We start from the raw sequence: 15,457 nt of genomic DNA, 5'->3' as shown, positions 1-15,457 counted from the left end.
GCGAGGATGTGATTTCAATCGAAACTTAGAAAATTGCTCACAAAATATCTCAACCATTTATTCATTGTGAATTCATTTTTTTTTGTTTGTTTTCTTTTTCAAGAGTGAAATTATATCATGCTAGTAACTTTATTAATTACCAGTAATAGTTTCAATTGTTTATCGAAATCACGCGATAATAATATTTTTATGTATTCCGCATAATATGTTGATAAAAAGCTACAAATAACTTTCTTCTGATTTAATACCACGGCACTGGATAACAGTTGCTCACGTGCAAAACAGAATAGCTGCATGCGAAAGGAGTCGATGGTCGTTTTTGCGTAGCGTCTATCATTCGTAGAATTTCGCTTCTGTTAGCTTTGTCGAGACGGCGAAGTTGCCTGGTTCGGTACAGGCTCGACGATAGCTTGGAGATTAGGTATTTCGCCTGCGGTATCACAGCAGTCGTTCATTATAATTCCAGTACCTGAATGAATAAAGGCAAGGCTTCCTTCGCTGGAGGAAGCTAAACTGGCCGACAGCGGAGGTGATCTTTCTTTAGGCGATGCTGAAGAAGCTAAATTGTTCATAGTAGTAGTACTACACGTTGCTGGTTCTAGTGTACCGTGTAGTTCGAGTATGCGACTTTCAAGAAGAAGGTTGATCTCGACTTGTGCTTTGTACTTCGATTCAACAGCTTCCAGCTCGGACTCGTGTTGATCCTTTGTTTCTTGCAGAAGTCGTTGTAGCTCTACAAGTTGTGCTTCTTTTCGCGCATCCTTATTTTCCATTTCAGTCAGGCGTACCTTTAAGGCTTCTCCGAGAGATGTTCGTGCCTCCAGTTGTCGCCGTAAATCTTCAAATATTAAACGTGCACCGAAATGTAGTTTTCTGTTGTTATTTCGTTTTTTTTTTTTTTAATACTTTTAACTTTAAAATTCCGCTTTCTCGAACCTTCGACAACCTTACGCTGATCTTCGTAATTTGTATTGTTGCTTGTACAGACCGAATCACTTTCTGCTATCAATCAATATTTCTTACACCAAATAAGATATCGACAAACTATTTGTTGAAACTTTAATGGTGACAGAATATATTGTTTGTAATTCTCTAAGAAATTTCTTGGAACTTTAATAATTTTGGAATGACATTAAACTTCGGTACATATGGTATACTTTCCGTGTTGATTTATAGATTCATGTCATATAGAAACAAGGCGTGGGCATAAAAAACGAACGATTTATCGATATCTTTCCTCTATTTTGAAAATAGTGATTTGCAAAAGTTTACGTGATTCATTTTAAAGAATCGTATTTGTTCTAGACTTAATAAATGCATCCAGCACACTTACTAGTTAATTCCTCCGTGTATGACCGCTGTATTTGTGTCGTTTCTTGTTTGGTCAATGGTGATAAACCTCCTGTGCTTTCCTGCAGTTTTGCTTGTGCCTGTGAGCAGAGGTAAATTTGATGTATTCAAATTGACAGAAAATTATGAATAGCTTGTTACAATATTATATATTAATATCAATATTACCTCTCCAAGCAAAAGGAATTTCTTCTGTAGAGTGTCAAGAGTACGTTCTAATTCTTTGCTACGGTCTGCAGCTTTTAAAGCAACTCTCAGTCGATGTCCTGCATCAAATAGAGATGCGTCTGTGGAACGAATTCGTTGCTCGTATTCAGTTACTTTCTTTTGTTCGTTCTTTAATTCAACTTCTATAGACTCAAGACGATCCTTTAATGTTTGATTCTCTCGTTCTTCTTCTACACACTGTATCATTATTGATTGAATCAGTTGTCCAATTTGTAATTCTTATCGTGATTAACGAAAATTGTTATTTACGTTACCTTCGTTTGCCAGTGATACAATGCCTCTTTGTATCGTTCCTCGGCCTTCAATGCTTCTCGCCTGTTCGATTCCAATTCAGCTTTCAAGCCTTCCACTTCCTTTTCCATCAATTTTAGTCGATCAGTCTACGCAACAAAAAATTTGCATCTAACAGCAGCCAAAATAAAAAAAAGAGCTAACAAATAAACATTATTTCCAACTTGTAACGTCAACTAACTAAAGCATAATTGTGTTCCTCTAATGCTCGCGAGTCTCTCAGTTTACCGAGAAGTCTTCGATTACGTTCAGCATGGACTTCTCTACGCTGACGTTCAAACTGCAACTGAATTTGCATCAGTTGTAGCAATTGATTTGCACATTCAGCATCTAAACCATCTTCATCCCCGGCGTCATCTTCTGTGTCGTTTTCTTTCCTTTGCCTCTGCTTAATAGCGACAGTTCCTTTGGAAAAATTTCTCCATTAGGTCTTTGTGAAAATAAGAACCATCATTTTACTACATTTTATACGAACTTATTTTATCACCGGAAAAGTTACTAGCTCGCATGCACGCTTCGACATATCGATCAAGCATAGCCGTTGGCGATAATCTAAATTCTGTATTTTGCTGATCGCGTTTCTGTACATTCATCTGATTTTTCTGATCCAGAATTCCTAGTAACAAGTATTCATACGGAAGCAATTCAAATGTCTGGGTTCCAGTCTCCTCCATACTTTTTGTCCCTACTGAGTTTGGTTCATCCATTTTATTATTATTGATTTGTTTCTTGACTTCTATATTTGGACAAGACGTACTTCTTCGAACCTAGCGAAATAAATTTTATTAAATATAAGTTTTACGTAAAAAAAGTTACTGAAAATATTTTACCTTGCAAACGGAACTAGATCCCAAGTGTTGAGCTGGAATTTTACGTCGAGAATACAAGCGTAATTGATAAATCCTTTCCGTCAAGTTAGCTACTAAGGTGTTCGGAATTTTCTCGTTATGATGCTGCTGTCGATCAGTATATTTTGAAGATTCCAGCTTTCCTGCATTTCGCGAGGTTACAATTTCTAAAACCTGCACAATGTACGCAGTTATAACTACAGTCATTGATATGCAATAGTCTTACATATAAATGTACAAAACACAAGACCTCTTGATCTTCTTGCCACGAATCGGTTTTCCCATTCTGATTTGTATCAATTTCTGCGAATCTTGCATCTTCTTCAACGTTAGCAGATGGTTTTTGTTCTTTAACAGTCTGTCTGTCTGCGATGATTTTACTTATCTTGTGCGTAATAAACCCATGCGCATTATTACCGTCTCCAGTTCCAATCATAGAACTAGTTGGTGTCGATGGTCGAGAACTTAGTCCCACTGTACCATTGCCGAACGTGGTTAAAGCACGGACTGCAGCAGATCCCACGGGTACTTGCCTAGTTGATACTTTCCGTATATCCTGCGAAACGTTAAAAATATAATTTTGTATAACTCTGAACTGTTTGTTGATAACTTTCAAACGTACCTTGACAGGAGTTGTTTCTGGTGTAGCTTCAACTGCAGCTTCTGGTGGAGATGTACCGCTTCTATTATTATTAGGCGTTGAAGGAGCTGATCGCTGTTCATGAGATGTAGCTGGAAATGGGGGGCTTTGAGGTGGTACAGTCATACTTGGAGACCAAAAAGTTTCATCTTCACCATTGGCAATTTCTGATGATGCTAGTCCTCCGCTTGTGTTTATTGGAGTACATATAGAAGAGTGATCTAGGAAACATTCATCATAATTACACTTATGGTTACCCTTTTTTTTTATATATATAGGAATAGCATACCTGGAGGTGGCGTAGAACGTGAATTTACAGTGTTGAATACTTCTTCTCGGCATTTGTCCAATGTGAACCGACCACATTCTGCCATAACATCATGATGCTCCATTTTTTTCCATCTAGTAATGTAAAGCAATTGAGAAAATAGTGAACATGACATTTTATATATGTAATATTAATTTGTGTATTGTAAATCATACCTTGCAGCAGAAATCTCTGCATCTTTGGATGCAGTTACAAGTAATGGATGCATACGCACTGAATCCAGCATTGGTCTAATTGTATGAGTAAAAGTAGCTAACTGATCTCGTTGAAGATATTGTTGTTTCAAATATGAAATGAAATTGCATGGATACATAGCATACAGTCTGTGGAACAAACTATATAGGCCCACCTGCAATAAGATAAAAATATTAACGACTTGTTTAAATGTTCACTTAAACAATGAGACTCACCTGTAGATGTAACAAATATAAATGATTTTTATCAATATTTCCTGCTGCTGCCGAGGTAAAATGCATAGGAGAAGAGAACAAAGACAATGATTGATGATGATAATAAGATGCCAGTCGACCGAATACTTCGAAAATTTCTGGAAGGTAAGGCCCTAAAGCAGCAGGTAACATTGGTAACAACATTACCAATAGGAGTAGAGCACTCATAAGAGATAATGTATCTGCTTCCATCTAAAATGGAAGTAATTAACATATTGTATATATTTGATAATTTTATCTGTAGTATTTATTCCAATAAAGATATGACTTACTTTAAGTAACTTAAGCAAATCTCGAAATAAAGCATGACTGGCAAGTTTATATAGCCATGTAGGTTGTCGACGGGCAATGTGACCTAGCAAAGTAAGAGTCTGAATTCTTTGGCTGCTACTTCCTGGTTTAGAAAGAGCTTCTGATAAACGATCCAAAAGATGCTTGTCATGTGGATCTCTGACACTGGCTAACACCTCAACAGCCCTTAAGGAATTTGTAGACAAATAATAATCAAAAAGTCCATTTACCAACCAATTGTCTTTCGCTAAAAAATACATATTATTCGTTAAGAAAACTCAAAACTGCCATTCAACATTTCAAACCAATAATCTCACTTACTATTCAGAAAAAGTTCATGGAATATTTTTTTGATTTTTTCCACCTCCCCAAGTTTGTTAGATTCCAATAAATTAAAAAGATCGGCAATGCTTATCGAATTGATGTTCATCTTGATAATGACGAGTGTTCCAGCATAGACAAACGATACTTAGCCTGATCATCCGATCATAAAATGGAAGTAGAAGTGAATTTGTGAAGCTTAGTTTCATCCATTTGTCATTTGTTGCGCCTTGCAGACTTCATAAGAAGCACAGCGATCCTTGGAACACCTGTAATATTGTGACAGGAAACTGAGAGAAAGTAATTTACAAAATTTAAAAGAAATACGTTCTTTTTTCCTTTTTTTTCCTAAATTTCATACTCCAAGAACTGTCAATTCGTATGAATCAACCAATGAATTTTGCAATTACGAATCTACATGAAGCGAGATTAAACGGTACGGCTTTCAGGTTACAGAAACGGAAATTTCATGTAAAATATTGCCAAATTGACACTGGATATATCATTCTAAATGTATAAAAAAAATTGTCGGTACGGCTCTGTAGTATTCATAAAAAGGTCATTCGGTACGATATCCACGGAAGACTTCTGATGAATATGACTTCGATTTTTAAGTAGAACATCAAAAGCTAAATTTGACTAAGAATACATCAGTTGAAATTAACAAATTAACTTACCCGAAGTTCATCGAGTACTTCGACGAATCTTCGCAAGTTCTATGGCGATTGGTATACCATCGTAGATATACCCTAGACTGGTGCGCATTGATGTCGTTACAGTAAGAACAGCGCCACGATCGCGCAACGATTTTATTAGCTTTCCTAAAACTACTAAAACTGATGCCGGCATTTTCTATTTTCTATGAATAGGTAACTTGGAAAGTATGAAATTTCATTTAGCAAAAATGAATGTTATTCAAGAAAAATACGTACGCATAAAAAAATCGTTACCCATTCACATATACCATCTTCTTGTAGTCTTCTTCCGTCTTTGAATTAATTTATTAATATATTATCTCTTTCATAGAAACCAGATAATTTGCAACATATTTGTTATTGAATGTTATTACAAATAATAAAAAATAGATTCGTGACAAAATTAATAATTTATTGATACATGGTATAATCTGCGTATATTTATTTCTTATTTGATACGAGGTATAATAACTAATGCGTATAAAACTATATTATATGCGCACAGAAATACAATGAACACCCAGTACGTAACGGTGTATGTGTTCGTACTTATAGTTAATAAATGCAGCAAGTGACAGTTGGTTGTACACTGTTCTAGAGTCATGGTTATCAAAGTTGTCAGTTTATTTGTTTAAATTGTTTTCTTACAATTGCTTGATCGATTTCGTGCCGGAATTTAATTCCTGTTATAGAATGTACATATACTATGAACTATGTAAAATTTAATAAAAGTACAGCATATCTATAATTACTTGTTCGTGATTGGATTGTCATATTTATTGGAATACTATGTCTGTTATCTAACGTTATCTTTAAGACAAAGTGGATAATCTGTCATTTCATAAGGAAAAGAGGTACTATCCTATATTTGTACTTTTACGCTTCATATATGTATAGTTTGTTACTACTATGCCTTGAATCATCACAGTGCTATTATCAATGTTTGCTCTTCCTGTGAAGTAATTACAATGAATAGGTTTAATAATCATGACATACCCATGAGGCCAAGAACTCTAATGTTTCTTTCTGAGTATTTATAATAGTGCAGGGTATTAAATATGATTAATATACTTGTAGGTTGACTATAATATTCTTTTGACAATAAATTAAAATGCCAAGTTCACATTTATATGCAATAAACAATGAGGGACGAGTATTTGGATTGTCAACATCTGGGAACATGTGGAGGGAGTTCATGTACCTAGGCCTTGAGTTTAAACAGCTGTCAGCAGTTCCACATTTCATGTGGGCTATAGGAGGTGATCGTCAAGTTTACGTACACGTACATGGTTTGGATGTACCCATACGAATCAAAGAAGAAATATATGAAAATGAAGTATGTTGATTAGACTTCTATAATATTAGTTATTGTAATTTAACATATTAACAATGAATAATCTTTATAGCGTTGGCTTCCTTTAGAAGGATTCAGTGGAAGATTACTACCTACTGATAGATACAATTTTTCTAATCAAGATGGTACAGTTGATCGTAGTCGAGACAAAGTAAAATTACCATCGATGGCTTGGCAATGGGAAGGTGACTGGCAAATAGAAACTACATTGGATGGACAACCACTAGATCATGATGTAAATATGATTGATTATGTACATAATCATACATTTTGCTAAATGGTTTACTTTCATTTTGTTTCACTTAAATTATGCATACCATTACTTTATGTTAGAATCAGTATATACTCTATTCATTATCATTTTATAAAGGATAACTGGCTTATCATTTTTAACATTATTGTTACAAATTATATTTAGGATATACAAATAAATTTTCTTTTGTTTGTTACACTATTATTAGAATTTTATAATTTTCTCTTTGTTGTTATGTTTCTTATAACTTTTTGTTTATATGTAGATTTGTTGTCAGTTGTCAACATCGACACAAAGAGTTATGATCACAGAGAATCTGATATTTTGGTAGGGATGGACATATGCAGTTGATTTCCCAGCTACATATACTACAAAAAAACAATGGATGTCGTGCGTTCGGCGAAGGAAATGGGTTCGTTATCGAAGATACAGTGCCATGAATTCGTGGTGTGCTATTGCACCTCTACATAAAGATGCAACTGAGGTAGAACTATTTCCTTTCCTTTTTTTATAAGAATTTCTAGTACTTTTAGGATGCTGTGGTACATAAACAATACAATATTTCAGGAACCATTTATTGACATATCTGTGGGTGGAAATCAAATACCTGGAGGTAATCCTGGATGCCTAGTAGTCTGGGCAGTAACTGCTCATGGGAGGGTATAACTTTTAAAAAAATTATTTTGAAGCCATTTAATAAACCATAAGCTATATACAGTAATTGTTAAAAATAGTGTATGCAGTTTTGTTTATTGCAGTAGCTGCATCATACTTAAATTTATTAGAAATTTTTATTTACAAAATACTAAACTGGTGATTATAATGCACAGGTAATGTTCCGTGTTGGCACCAGTACTACTTGTCCTGAAGGACAGAGGTGGAGTGCAATAAAATTAGCAAATGGTTTTGAAGTATGTCAAATCAGTGTTGGAATGACTGGTCTTGTCTGGGCTGTTCTAATGGTTGGCAAAGCATTAGTACGTACAGGTGTTACTAGAGAAAATCCAATGGGTATGTAATTCTTCTATAGTTTTACAAGTGGTGTACATATTCATAAATTTCATTAACAAGTATAATTTTATTTTATAGGGGAAGATTGGTCAGAAATTGAACCTCCACAAAAAGATTTAAAATTAGTACAAGTTAGTGTAGGTACAGATTCTGTTTGGGCAGTAACACAAGATGGGGGAGTGTGGTTTAGAAAAGGCATTAAAGGCGAAATGAGCGGAGTTTGCGAACAGATGGCTACTGGTACAGGTTGGGTGGAAATGTTAAGTAAAATGTCATTAGTGTCAGTTGCACCAAATGATCAGGTAATTTAGGTTATTATATAACATAGTAAATAATTCATTTTGGGAAAAATATTTATATTTGTTTATTTAATTTTTATTAGGTTTGGGCTATTGGTCAGGAAGATAGGTCCTTACATTATCGTACTGGTATCACACGATCAGAATTAACGGGTAAAAAATGGAGATTAATAAACGCACCTTTGCAGCTTAGTAGAGCAAGCAGTAACGCCAGTTTATCATCAAATAATAGGCATAGTATGTGTGGTACTCCTCAGCAACAAAGACATCAAAGTTGGGGATCACTGGTATTTATCTAAAAAACAAAAATATTATTACATATTTATTAAGTTTACAAGTGTAACATATTAGTATACAGTAGCTTTTTAGATTGACACTGCTAAAGAAATAACAAAGTTATTAGCAGAATTATAAATTTTAATTATAGGAAGAAATTATTAGCTTTAACTGTTAAGTATTATTAATTATCGTTCAGTAATAGTGTCAAAATACTCATTTGTAGAATCGTCCGCATAGTACTAGTGAAGGTACAACACTTATCAGGGAATGGGAAGAACAATCACGATCAGCTCCAACGCCAACGTCCTTAAAATTATGGCAACGTTCAAATGATAGTGCTGTTAAGAAACCTCAACAAATATCTTTCCAGGATATATATTTACATGAGGGAAAGAAAAAGTGAGAATATGCTTTAATAATTCTAATTATATTTATAATTTTAAATACATACTTTACGCGTATGTGTAATACAGATCTACACATTCATTGGATATGGGTGATCTTACTGAAGCTAGTGTCGCAAATATAACTATATCAAATGAGTCACTCACCAAAACTGGAGAATCCATAGTAGTTTCTGGGAAAGGCATGAGCAGTACTGTTAAGGTTAGTAAAAATAAATTATCTACATATAATTTTGACAATGAAATAAAAATTTAAAATTGGAATAATACAGATTAATCCAGCTGCTTGGAGCCCAGTTCATTCAGTTGGCTCCATGGTAGGCGTGGAAGCTCATCCAGAAACAGATGGTAGTATATTTGATCCCGACTTAACGAGCGATTCTGGTGTTTATGGAGAAGATGAAAGTTCCGGTGCAATGTATTGGGCTGAATGCGATGCCTTCTGGTATAAAGTAGAGGCTGGAGCATGTTTCGTAGATCCATCCAATCCTCCAAAATGGTATACTTAATATTCAAAATAATTAAAATTTTTTGCAAAAAAATGTACATAAATATTCTATAATAAAACATTTTAATTTACAGGATTGCAGACTCTAATGGTACAGGTCAAGGGGACATAGCAGAACCATGGAGAATACATATTTTGGAGGAATTAAAAAAGAGATTACAAAAAATATCGTTTGACTCGGCAATATATGAAAAAGTTGTTGAAAAGTAAGATTTTAAGGAATTTCCACAATGAACATTTTAATTTCTTTTTTCTTCACTTTTAATGGTATGTTGCAGATCATCTTGGGTAAAAAATGGTGATGCAAAGTGTAAAGTGAAGGGTAGTACTTCGTATAAAGAGTGCGTTATAGAATTAGAGTGGATTAGCAGTGACAGTGGCTCTTTAGATTCTGGAACTGTAACTATTTTAAACTCGGATGGAGTAACAACAATTGTAGGTTCTTTAAATGATAAATACAATGAATAATTTTTCCTGTTGTTTTTAATAAATATGTTTGTAGGTTCAATTTCCTGTATCCGAGATTATGTGCGTAGTGTGTTGTAGTGAACCGGGTAGTCCAAGAATAGCAATTCACACTCCTAGATTAGCAAGTTCTAAAGTTCTTAGACTGCAGTTTTTTAGCGACACTGATATGGAAGATTGGTTAGGACATTTAACTTCAGGTATTTTAATTGTAAGATTAAATTGTATATAAGTCTAAATCATATTTAGACCTTAAAATACTTCTGCGTTTTTAGTTTCTTGCCAAATGAATAATGTTTATGGAAAACCAGGATCCAATTCGATTTGGACTACAACAGCATTAGGAGACGTCTATGTATACGATCCAGCTTCTGCAGAGGTAAGTTAATAGACATACGAGTATTATGTTATAACAAAATATTTTTAATACAATTTTTCTACATTTGAATTGGTTTTCAGGAAAATCAGCTTATCAATGATGCTTACGTACAAGAGTTGGATGTTGCAGGAAAAGAATTACCATTTGAATGTATATTGCAGAACGGTTTTGGCTTTGGTAGTTCTTTAAAAATTACAGTTTGCGTTCACGATGACGCTGACAGGTAAGTAAATATTTAAAACCGAATGATTTTAAATTAAATTGATCGATATCACTCAGTAATTTATTTGTCAGATTAACATTCAATCTTGTTTGCTATACAACAACACTTTTCAAACAAAAGACCGTCGTGGATACCCACGATATAGCACTTCATCTTAATCCACGACTTAAAGAGAATATAATTGTCCGCAATACATATCAGAATGGACAATGGGGTGACGAAGAAAGGAACGGAAGTAGCCCGTTAAAAGCTGGTTCTGATTTCATGTTAGAAATCGTTTGCGAGATGCGGGGGTACAGAATTCTTATTGATAACAAAGAATTTACTTTTTATAGCCACAGAATATTACCACAGAGTATTACTCATTTAAGAATTAAGGGACTAATGACATTGTGCAGCGTACTTTATAAATCTCCATATGTATGTATTCGCTTTAGTATTAATTATTAATTAATTGTAATAAAAATTATATAAGTCAGAAGTAATTCTAATAGGAATTTTATTATCATTAATTATAGGTGATTATTGATCCAATAGCACTGTTTTGGAGACAGATAGGTGGCCATTTAAAAAAGGTTGAAACTTGTTCTGTTGGTGTAACGTGGGGAATGGGATATGACTGTACTGCGTGGGTTTATACCGGTGGCTGGGGGGGTTTATTTTTGAAAGGTAATGACTTATAAAGCTATAAAGAAAACAAACTGTATATGTAAACATAAATTCATATAGTAATATTATATATTGGTATTTTTAGGACTAGATAGCAACACAGGAATAAATTCCATGTTAGATACTCATAACTATTATGTTTACGAAAACCAACGCTGGAATCCGGTGACTGGTTACACTTCCCATGGACTTCCAACAGATCGCTATATGTGGAGCGATGCAACTGGACGCCATAAACGTACTCGAGAGCACACTAAATTGTTATCGATGCATTGGCGTTGGGTAAGAAGCAGTATACAAGGTGTAAAGTTAAATGCATTACGGTCATTAAATGTTTAGTGAAAGTACTTTTCTACGAGTTAAACGATTATAAGTACTTAGATCAAAATCACAGTGTCAATGGTAAAGAAAGCTATATAATATTTCATTTAATGGCTTTCTTGCGATCTTAACAATTTCATCTTTAAAAAGTTAAGTTTTACAAATTGTAAAGTATTTAACTTTATACCCTACAACTTTGTTGGTTTAACCAATTATTTAGATACATCTTGATTCAAGTAAATCATTGCTATAATTAAATAAATTTTTCTAAACAGGTGTCAGACTGGATAGTAGATTTCCATACTCCTGGTGGTGTTGATAGGGATGGCTGGCAATATGCTACTGACTTCCCGTCTCAATACCATGGTAAAAAGCACTTCACCGACTATGTCAGAAGAAGAAGATGGTTCCGAAGGTGTCAATTAACGACTAGTGGTCCCTGGCAAGAGTTAGGGAACACAAAATTACTTGATGTTTCCTTATATGTATGAAATTCTCTAAACAATTAATAGCACTGATAATATATATGCAAAGGAATAATTTTATATTTTGTTAGGCAACAGGGAATCCTGGTACAGACGCTCAAGTATACATTTGGGCAGTAGCTTCTAATGGCGAAGCCTTATTTAGGAGAGGTGTTTCAGAATCATGTCCAATGGTATGAATAAAACATTTGTTGAAACCGAGAATTAAAATACTTTTCAAAAGGTGTAATGGAAGTTTTTACTATTTTCTTTCAGGGAGTTTCATGGGAACATATACCGAGTGATCAGGCTTTAGTAGGTATTTCATGTGGTCCAGGTGGTCAAGTTTGGGCCGTAGGGAAAAACGGTTCTTCGTATTGGAGGTTAGGCATTAATCCTGATAAACCCACAGGTACAAATGATACAATAGTAATTATTAATTTTATACTACACCTGACCTTCGATTTACGCGAATGAAAATCGCGTAAATAGAGTCTGTTGGTACAAGGGAAAAGAGAATATTGGAAAGAAAAGTTGACATAAGTTTTAGAAATACATATTTATTTAATATACATATTTATATTTAATAAATAGTATATTTTATTTGGTGTTATTAAATTCAGATCGCGCATAAAAATTACCATGTAAATAGTTTACCATGTAAAACAGAGACTCGCGTGAAAGAAGTCCGCATAAATGGAGGATCAGGTGTACCATCCTTTTTGTGTATTTATACGATTTGAATATTTGTAGGCGTACAGTGGCAGAACGTTGAACCACCATTGGGTGCTCACTTGAAACAGATATCTGTGGGAAAAGATGTGGTGTGGGCATTGGATACAGCTGGCAGACTGTCTGTGCGTCGTGAAGTGCAAATGAACATTTTTCCAGAAGGGACCCATTGGCAAACACTGCCTGCGATGCCAAATGATCCTATTCATATAGGTACTTAATAAATTCGCCACAGAATAGAGCAGCGTTTCCCAATCTTGTAGCACCCAGAAATTACCCTAGAAAGTTCCTTAAATCTAGTAGGCTACTAATTATTTTCGAGTATCCTGCTAACAGTATTAGCTACCGAATTAAACTGCGCTAGTGTCTGCGTGTAGTGTAAATGAATTGAATTTATCTACTTAATTTGTTTGAAAAAATTCCAGACAAATGTAAGATGCGATCCCCAAAGGCTGTATTATATGGAAAACGCCGCGGATTATCCCATAAAATACGATCTGCGTTGGGAAACGCTGATATAAACGACACATCTGATTATTTAGATACATTCTCTGACCCCTATGACATAGGTATATCTTGGGAGCGTATGATTAGGATTTAAGCACTTATGTGTTCTTTTTTTACAAATTTTCCACTGAAAATTAGTAGTTTTTGTGTATTTATCTTTTTGATGCAAACATTTGTGCATGTTTCCTGAATGGCTATACACAGGTTGGGCTAAGAAAAATTGGTCATTTGAATATTTTGTGATTTACCCTTTATACTCTACAATTATTTGTCGAGCAATTACAGACAACTGCCGTATTCGCAGAGTTAACTCAAAGCTCGGGAACACTTATAACTTATTATGCATGCTCCACTCACTTTGTAATCAATTATACGTGATAATTTGTAACTCATTTTTTTCCTTATTTTAGATATGTCTGTTATAAATGCAAAACAAGGTTTTCGACATGTAGCCGTTTCTAGAGATCAAGGTCAAGTATGGGCGATATCCGGTGCTGGTATACTGTGCCGCAGAATTGGAATCACCGATGAGAATCCTGCTGGGACTGGCTGGGCGACTGGGATAGGGGTGAGTTGTTTAAGTTACAAGTAAATAATATGTTGAAGGGTATTTAAAATGATGGTTACTTTTAACAGGCAAATTGGCAATACATAAGTGTGGGAGGACTTGTAAATAAAAGAAATTAAATGAGTCGTTTTTAGATTAATGATGATTCCTGTAATACGACACACGAAATATTATTATTATGTAGCAGCAGTGTGATAGTCTAGCTTTCTATTCTCATAGGAAAATTTTTCATTGAGAAATCAATGCATGTGCGTATGAGATAAATGTTTTCTGTAATGTGTATGGGCTTAGCTTCGCAATTCACTAAATTTTACAGTGCAAGCTTGAATCTTGGACACCTCCGTGAAATGAAAACATTATCTAAAACGTACAAGCAATTCTTGTGTCAATTGTATGTATATAATTGTGTTTCCGTTTGATGTCATTTCTTTTTAATTCATTTTTATTGGTTCGTTGACAAAAAGTACACACAGAAATGGATACAGGTGAAAAATAAAATAATAGAACTGTTAAGGTAGAGTTTAGAAAAATTTGTCATCTATAGTCTTATCACAAAATTTTATACTTACTGCAATCATTCAGACATTCCAAATGTATGCATTTGCATCAATGATTCACGATAATCTAAAGATAGAAAATAGTGAAAGATGTTAATTTTATTTTTTCATAATCATATATAATAACTGATAGGCTGGTAACTTGATTCTATCAGATGCCTTGTCTAGGTATAGATTATTTTCATTATTTCCGTATAAAAATGATCATAAATTTTTATGATGAATATGAGACTGTTAGCGCAAGTAATTATGATTAATTGTCATAAATATTATTATTTCGATACTTTCCATTTAATACGAGTATCATGTGGCGTCAAAAGATTTTACTGAAATTTAATTAAAAAGTTTACGAAAAAAATTTTAATTGTAGAAACAGCTTAAAATCTGAGCAATGAAAAAACGAATATTTATACTTAAATGTTTGAACAAAATTGATAGATTATTGCATTTCCTTCTTAATGGAACAGAGTCTTGAAGTTTTTTTTTTAAGCCATTACTGAGTGTTCCTGTATTAATATAGGATCTCTGCGTTAATACTTATTTATATAATTGTATGTTGAAAACCAAAAGTTATTCAAAAATAGCAAGGGTTAACCTTCTGAAAATGATTAAAGTACGATAGTATAGGTTTTTATGGAAGGTACAGTTTTGCTACGTTTGGATAATATTGTAAACGGTATTGGTAGAGTATAATATCATCAGTATCTGTTTGATTATATTATTAATATCGAATTTTATTTCATTATGAATGTATGTAATTAAGCCTTATAGCATTAATAACGCATTCTCGTTATGTGACTGTCTAAATTAATGTGTATATTTTCTTGGTACATATGTATTATATTAGTTCCGAGTGCTTATGCAATTATGTATACAGTAAATTTAAGTTTTTGAGTAATAAATTAATCATCGCTATGTACAATTCTTAACTGTATGTGTACATTACAAATTTCATTAAATGTAACTCTTGTTATGACATTTCAAATTATTGCACGTAAATACAAATATTTTTACATTATTTGA

General features: G+C 33.8%; 2 protein-coding genes across 6 annotated transcripts; one reads left to right on the top strand and one right to left on the bottom strand.

The window, feature by feature from the left end:
• Positions 1 to 33: 33 nt before the first annotated feature.
• Tsc1 (tuberous sclerosis 1 protein hamartin) lies at positions 34 to 5,578 on the bottom strand. Its single transcript, XM_076369139.1, has 15 exons — positions 5,424 to 5,578; positions 4,747 to 5,015; positions 4,407 to 4,672; positions 4,096 to 4,326; positions 3,841 to 4,034; positions 3,647 to 3,759; positions 3,340 to 3,578; positions 2,968 to 3,273; positions 2,700 to 2,891; positions 2,345 to 2,636; positions 2,051 to 2,274; positions 1,833 to 1,958; positions 1,519 to 1,755; positions 1,334 to 1,430; positions 34 to 838 (listed from the first exon to the last, which is right to left on the bottom strand). The coding sequence occupies exons 2-15, from the start codon at positions 4,853 to 4,855 to the stop codon at positions 357 to 359; spliced, it is 3,108 nt and encodes a 1,035-aa protein (XP_076225254.1). The 5' UTR covers positions 4,856 to 5,015; positions 5,424 to 5,578; the 3' UTR covers positions 34 to 356.
• A 227-nt stretch (positions 5,579 to 5,805) lies between these two features.
• On the top strand, positions 5,806 to 15,452 carry Pex23 (tectonin beta-propeller repeat-containing peroxin 23). Of its 5 annotated transcripts, none has more exons than XM_031984621.2 (25): positions 5,817 to 6,295; positions 6,519 to 6,777; positions 6,848 to 7,030; positions 7,380 to 7,532; positions 7,616 to 7,708; positions 7,879 to 8,059; positions 8,138 to 8,361; positions 8,442 to 8,645; positions 8,861 to 9,036; positions 9,111 to 9,243; positions 9,314 to 9,540; positions 9,624 to 9,755; positions 9,828 to 9,984; positions 10,052 to 10,214; positions 10,290 to 10,393; positions 10,474 to 10,616; positions 10,688 to 11,036; positions 11,135 to 11,285; positions 11,371 to 11,567; positions 11,882 to 12,091; positions 12,163 to 12,264; positions 12,347 to 12,482; positions 12,824 to 13,015; positions 13,720 to 13,877; positions 13,946 to 15,452. In XM_031984621.2, exons 2-25 carry the CDS (start codon positions 6,553 to 6,555, stop codon positions 13,994 to 13,996), a joined length of 4,044 nt encoding a protein of 1,347 aa, XP_031840481.2. In that variant the 5' UTR covers positions 5,817 to 6,295; positions 6,519 to 6,552; the 3' UTR covers positions 13,997 to 15,452. The 5 variants fall into 5 exon arrangements, with proteins under 5 accessions (XP_031840484.2, XP_031840481.2, XP_031840483.2 ...); XM_031984623.2 differs by lacking the exon at positions 5,817 to 6,295 and adding an exon at positions 6,296 to 6,400; XM_031984624.2 differs by lacking the exons at positions 13,720 to 13,877; positions 13,946 to 15,452 and adding an exon at positions 13,228 to 13,670 and having other exon boundaries at positions 5,806 to 6,295.
• Positions 15,453 to 15,457: the final 5 nt, after the last annotated feature.

Source organism: Nomia melanderi, chromosome 7 (assembly GCF_051020985.1).
Source record: "Nomia melanderi isolate GNS246 chromosome 7, iyNomMela1, whole genome shotgun sequence".
In the NCBI taxonomy this organism is placed as follows: domain Eukaryota; kingdom Metazoa; phylum Arthropoda; class Insecta; order Hymenoptera; family Halictidae; genus Nomia; species Nomia melanderi.
The sequence above is the reverse complement of the archived record's forward strand: the minus strand, read 5'-3'. Positions and strand labels throughout refer to the sequence as shown.

Excerpts from the sequence above, each read along its gene's own strand:
- Tsc1 (XM_076369139.1), bottom strand. The coding sequence starts at position 4,855 with ATGAACATCAATTCGATAAGCATTGCCGATCTTTTTAATTTATTGGAA. Across the intron at positions 4,035-4,095 it reads TATATTTGTTACATCTACAG|GTGGGCCTATATAGTTTGTT; the intron begins GTGAGTCTCATT and ends ATCTTATTGCAG. Across the intron at positions 839-1,333 it reads ATACACGGAGGAATTAACTA|ATTTACGGCGACAACTGGAG; the intron begins GTAAGTGTGCTG and ends TAATATTTGAAG.
- Pex23 (XM_031984621.2), top strand. The coding sequence starts at position 6,553 with ATGCCAAGTTCACATTTATATGCAATAAACAATGAGGGACGAGTATTT. Across the intron at positions 9,037-9,110 it reads TTACATGAGGGAAAGAAAAA|ATCTACACATTCATTGGATA; the intron begins GTGAGAATATGC and ends TGTGTAATACAG. Across the intron at positions 11,568-11,881 it reads TATCGATGCATTGGCGTTGG|GTGTCAGACTGGATAGTAGA; the intron begins GTAAGAAGCAGT and ends TTTTCTAAACAG.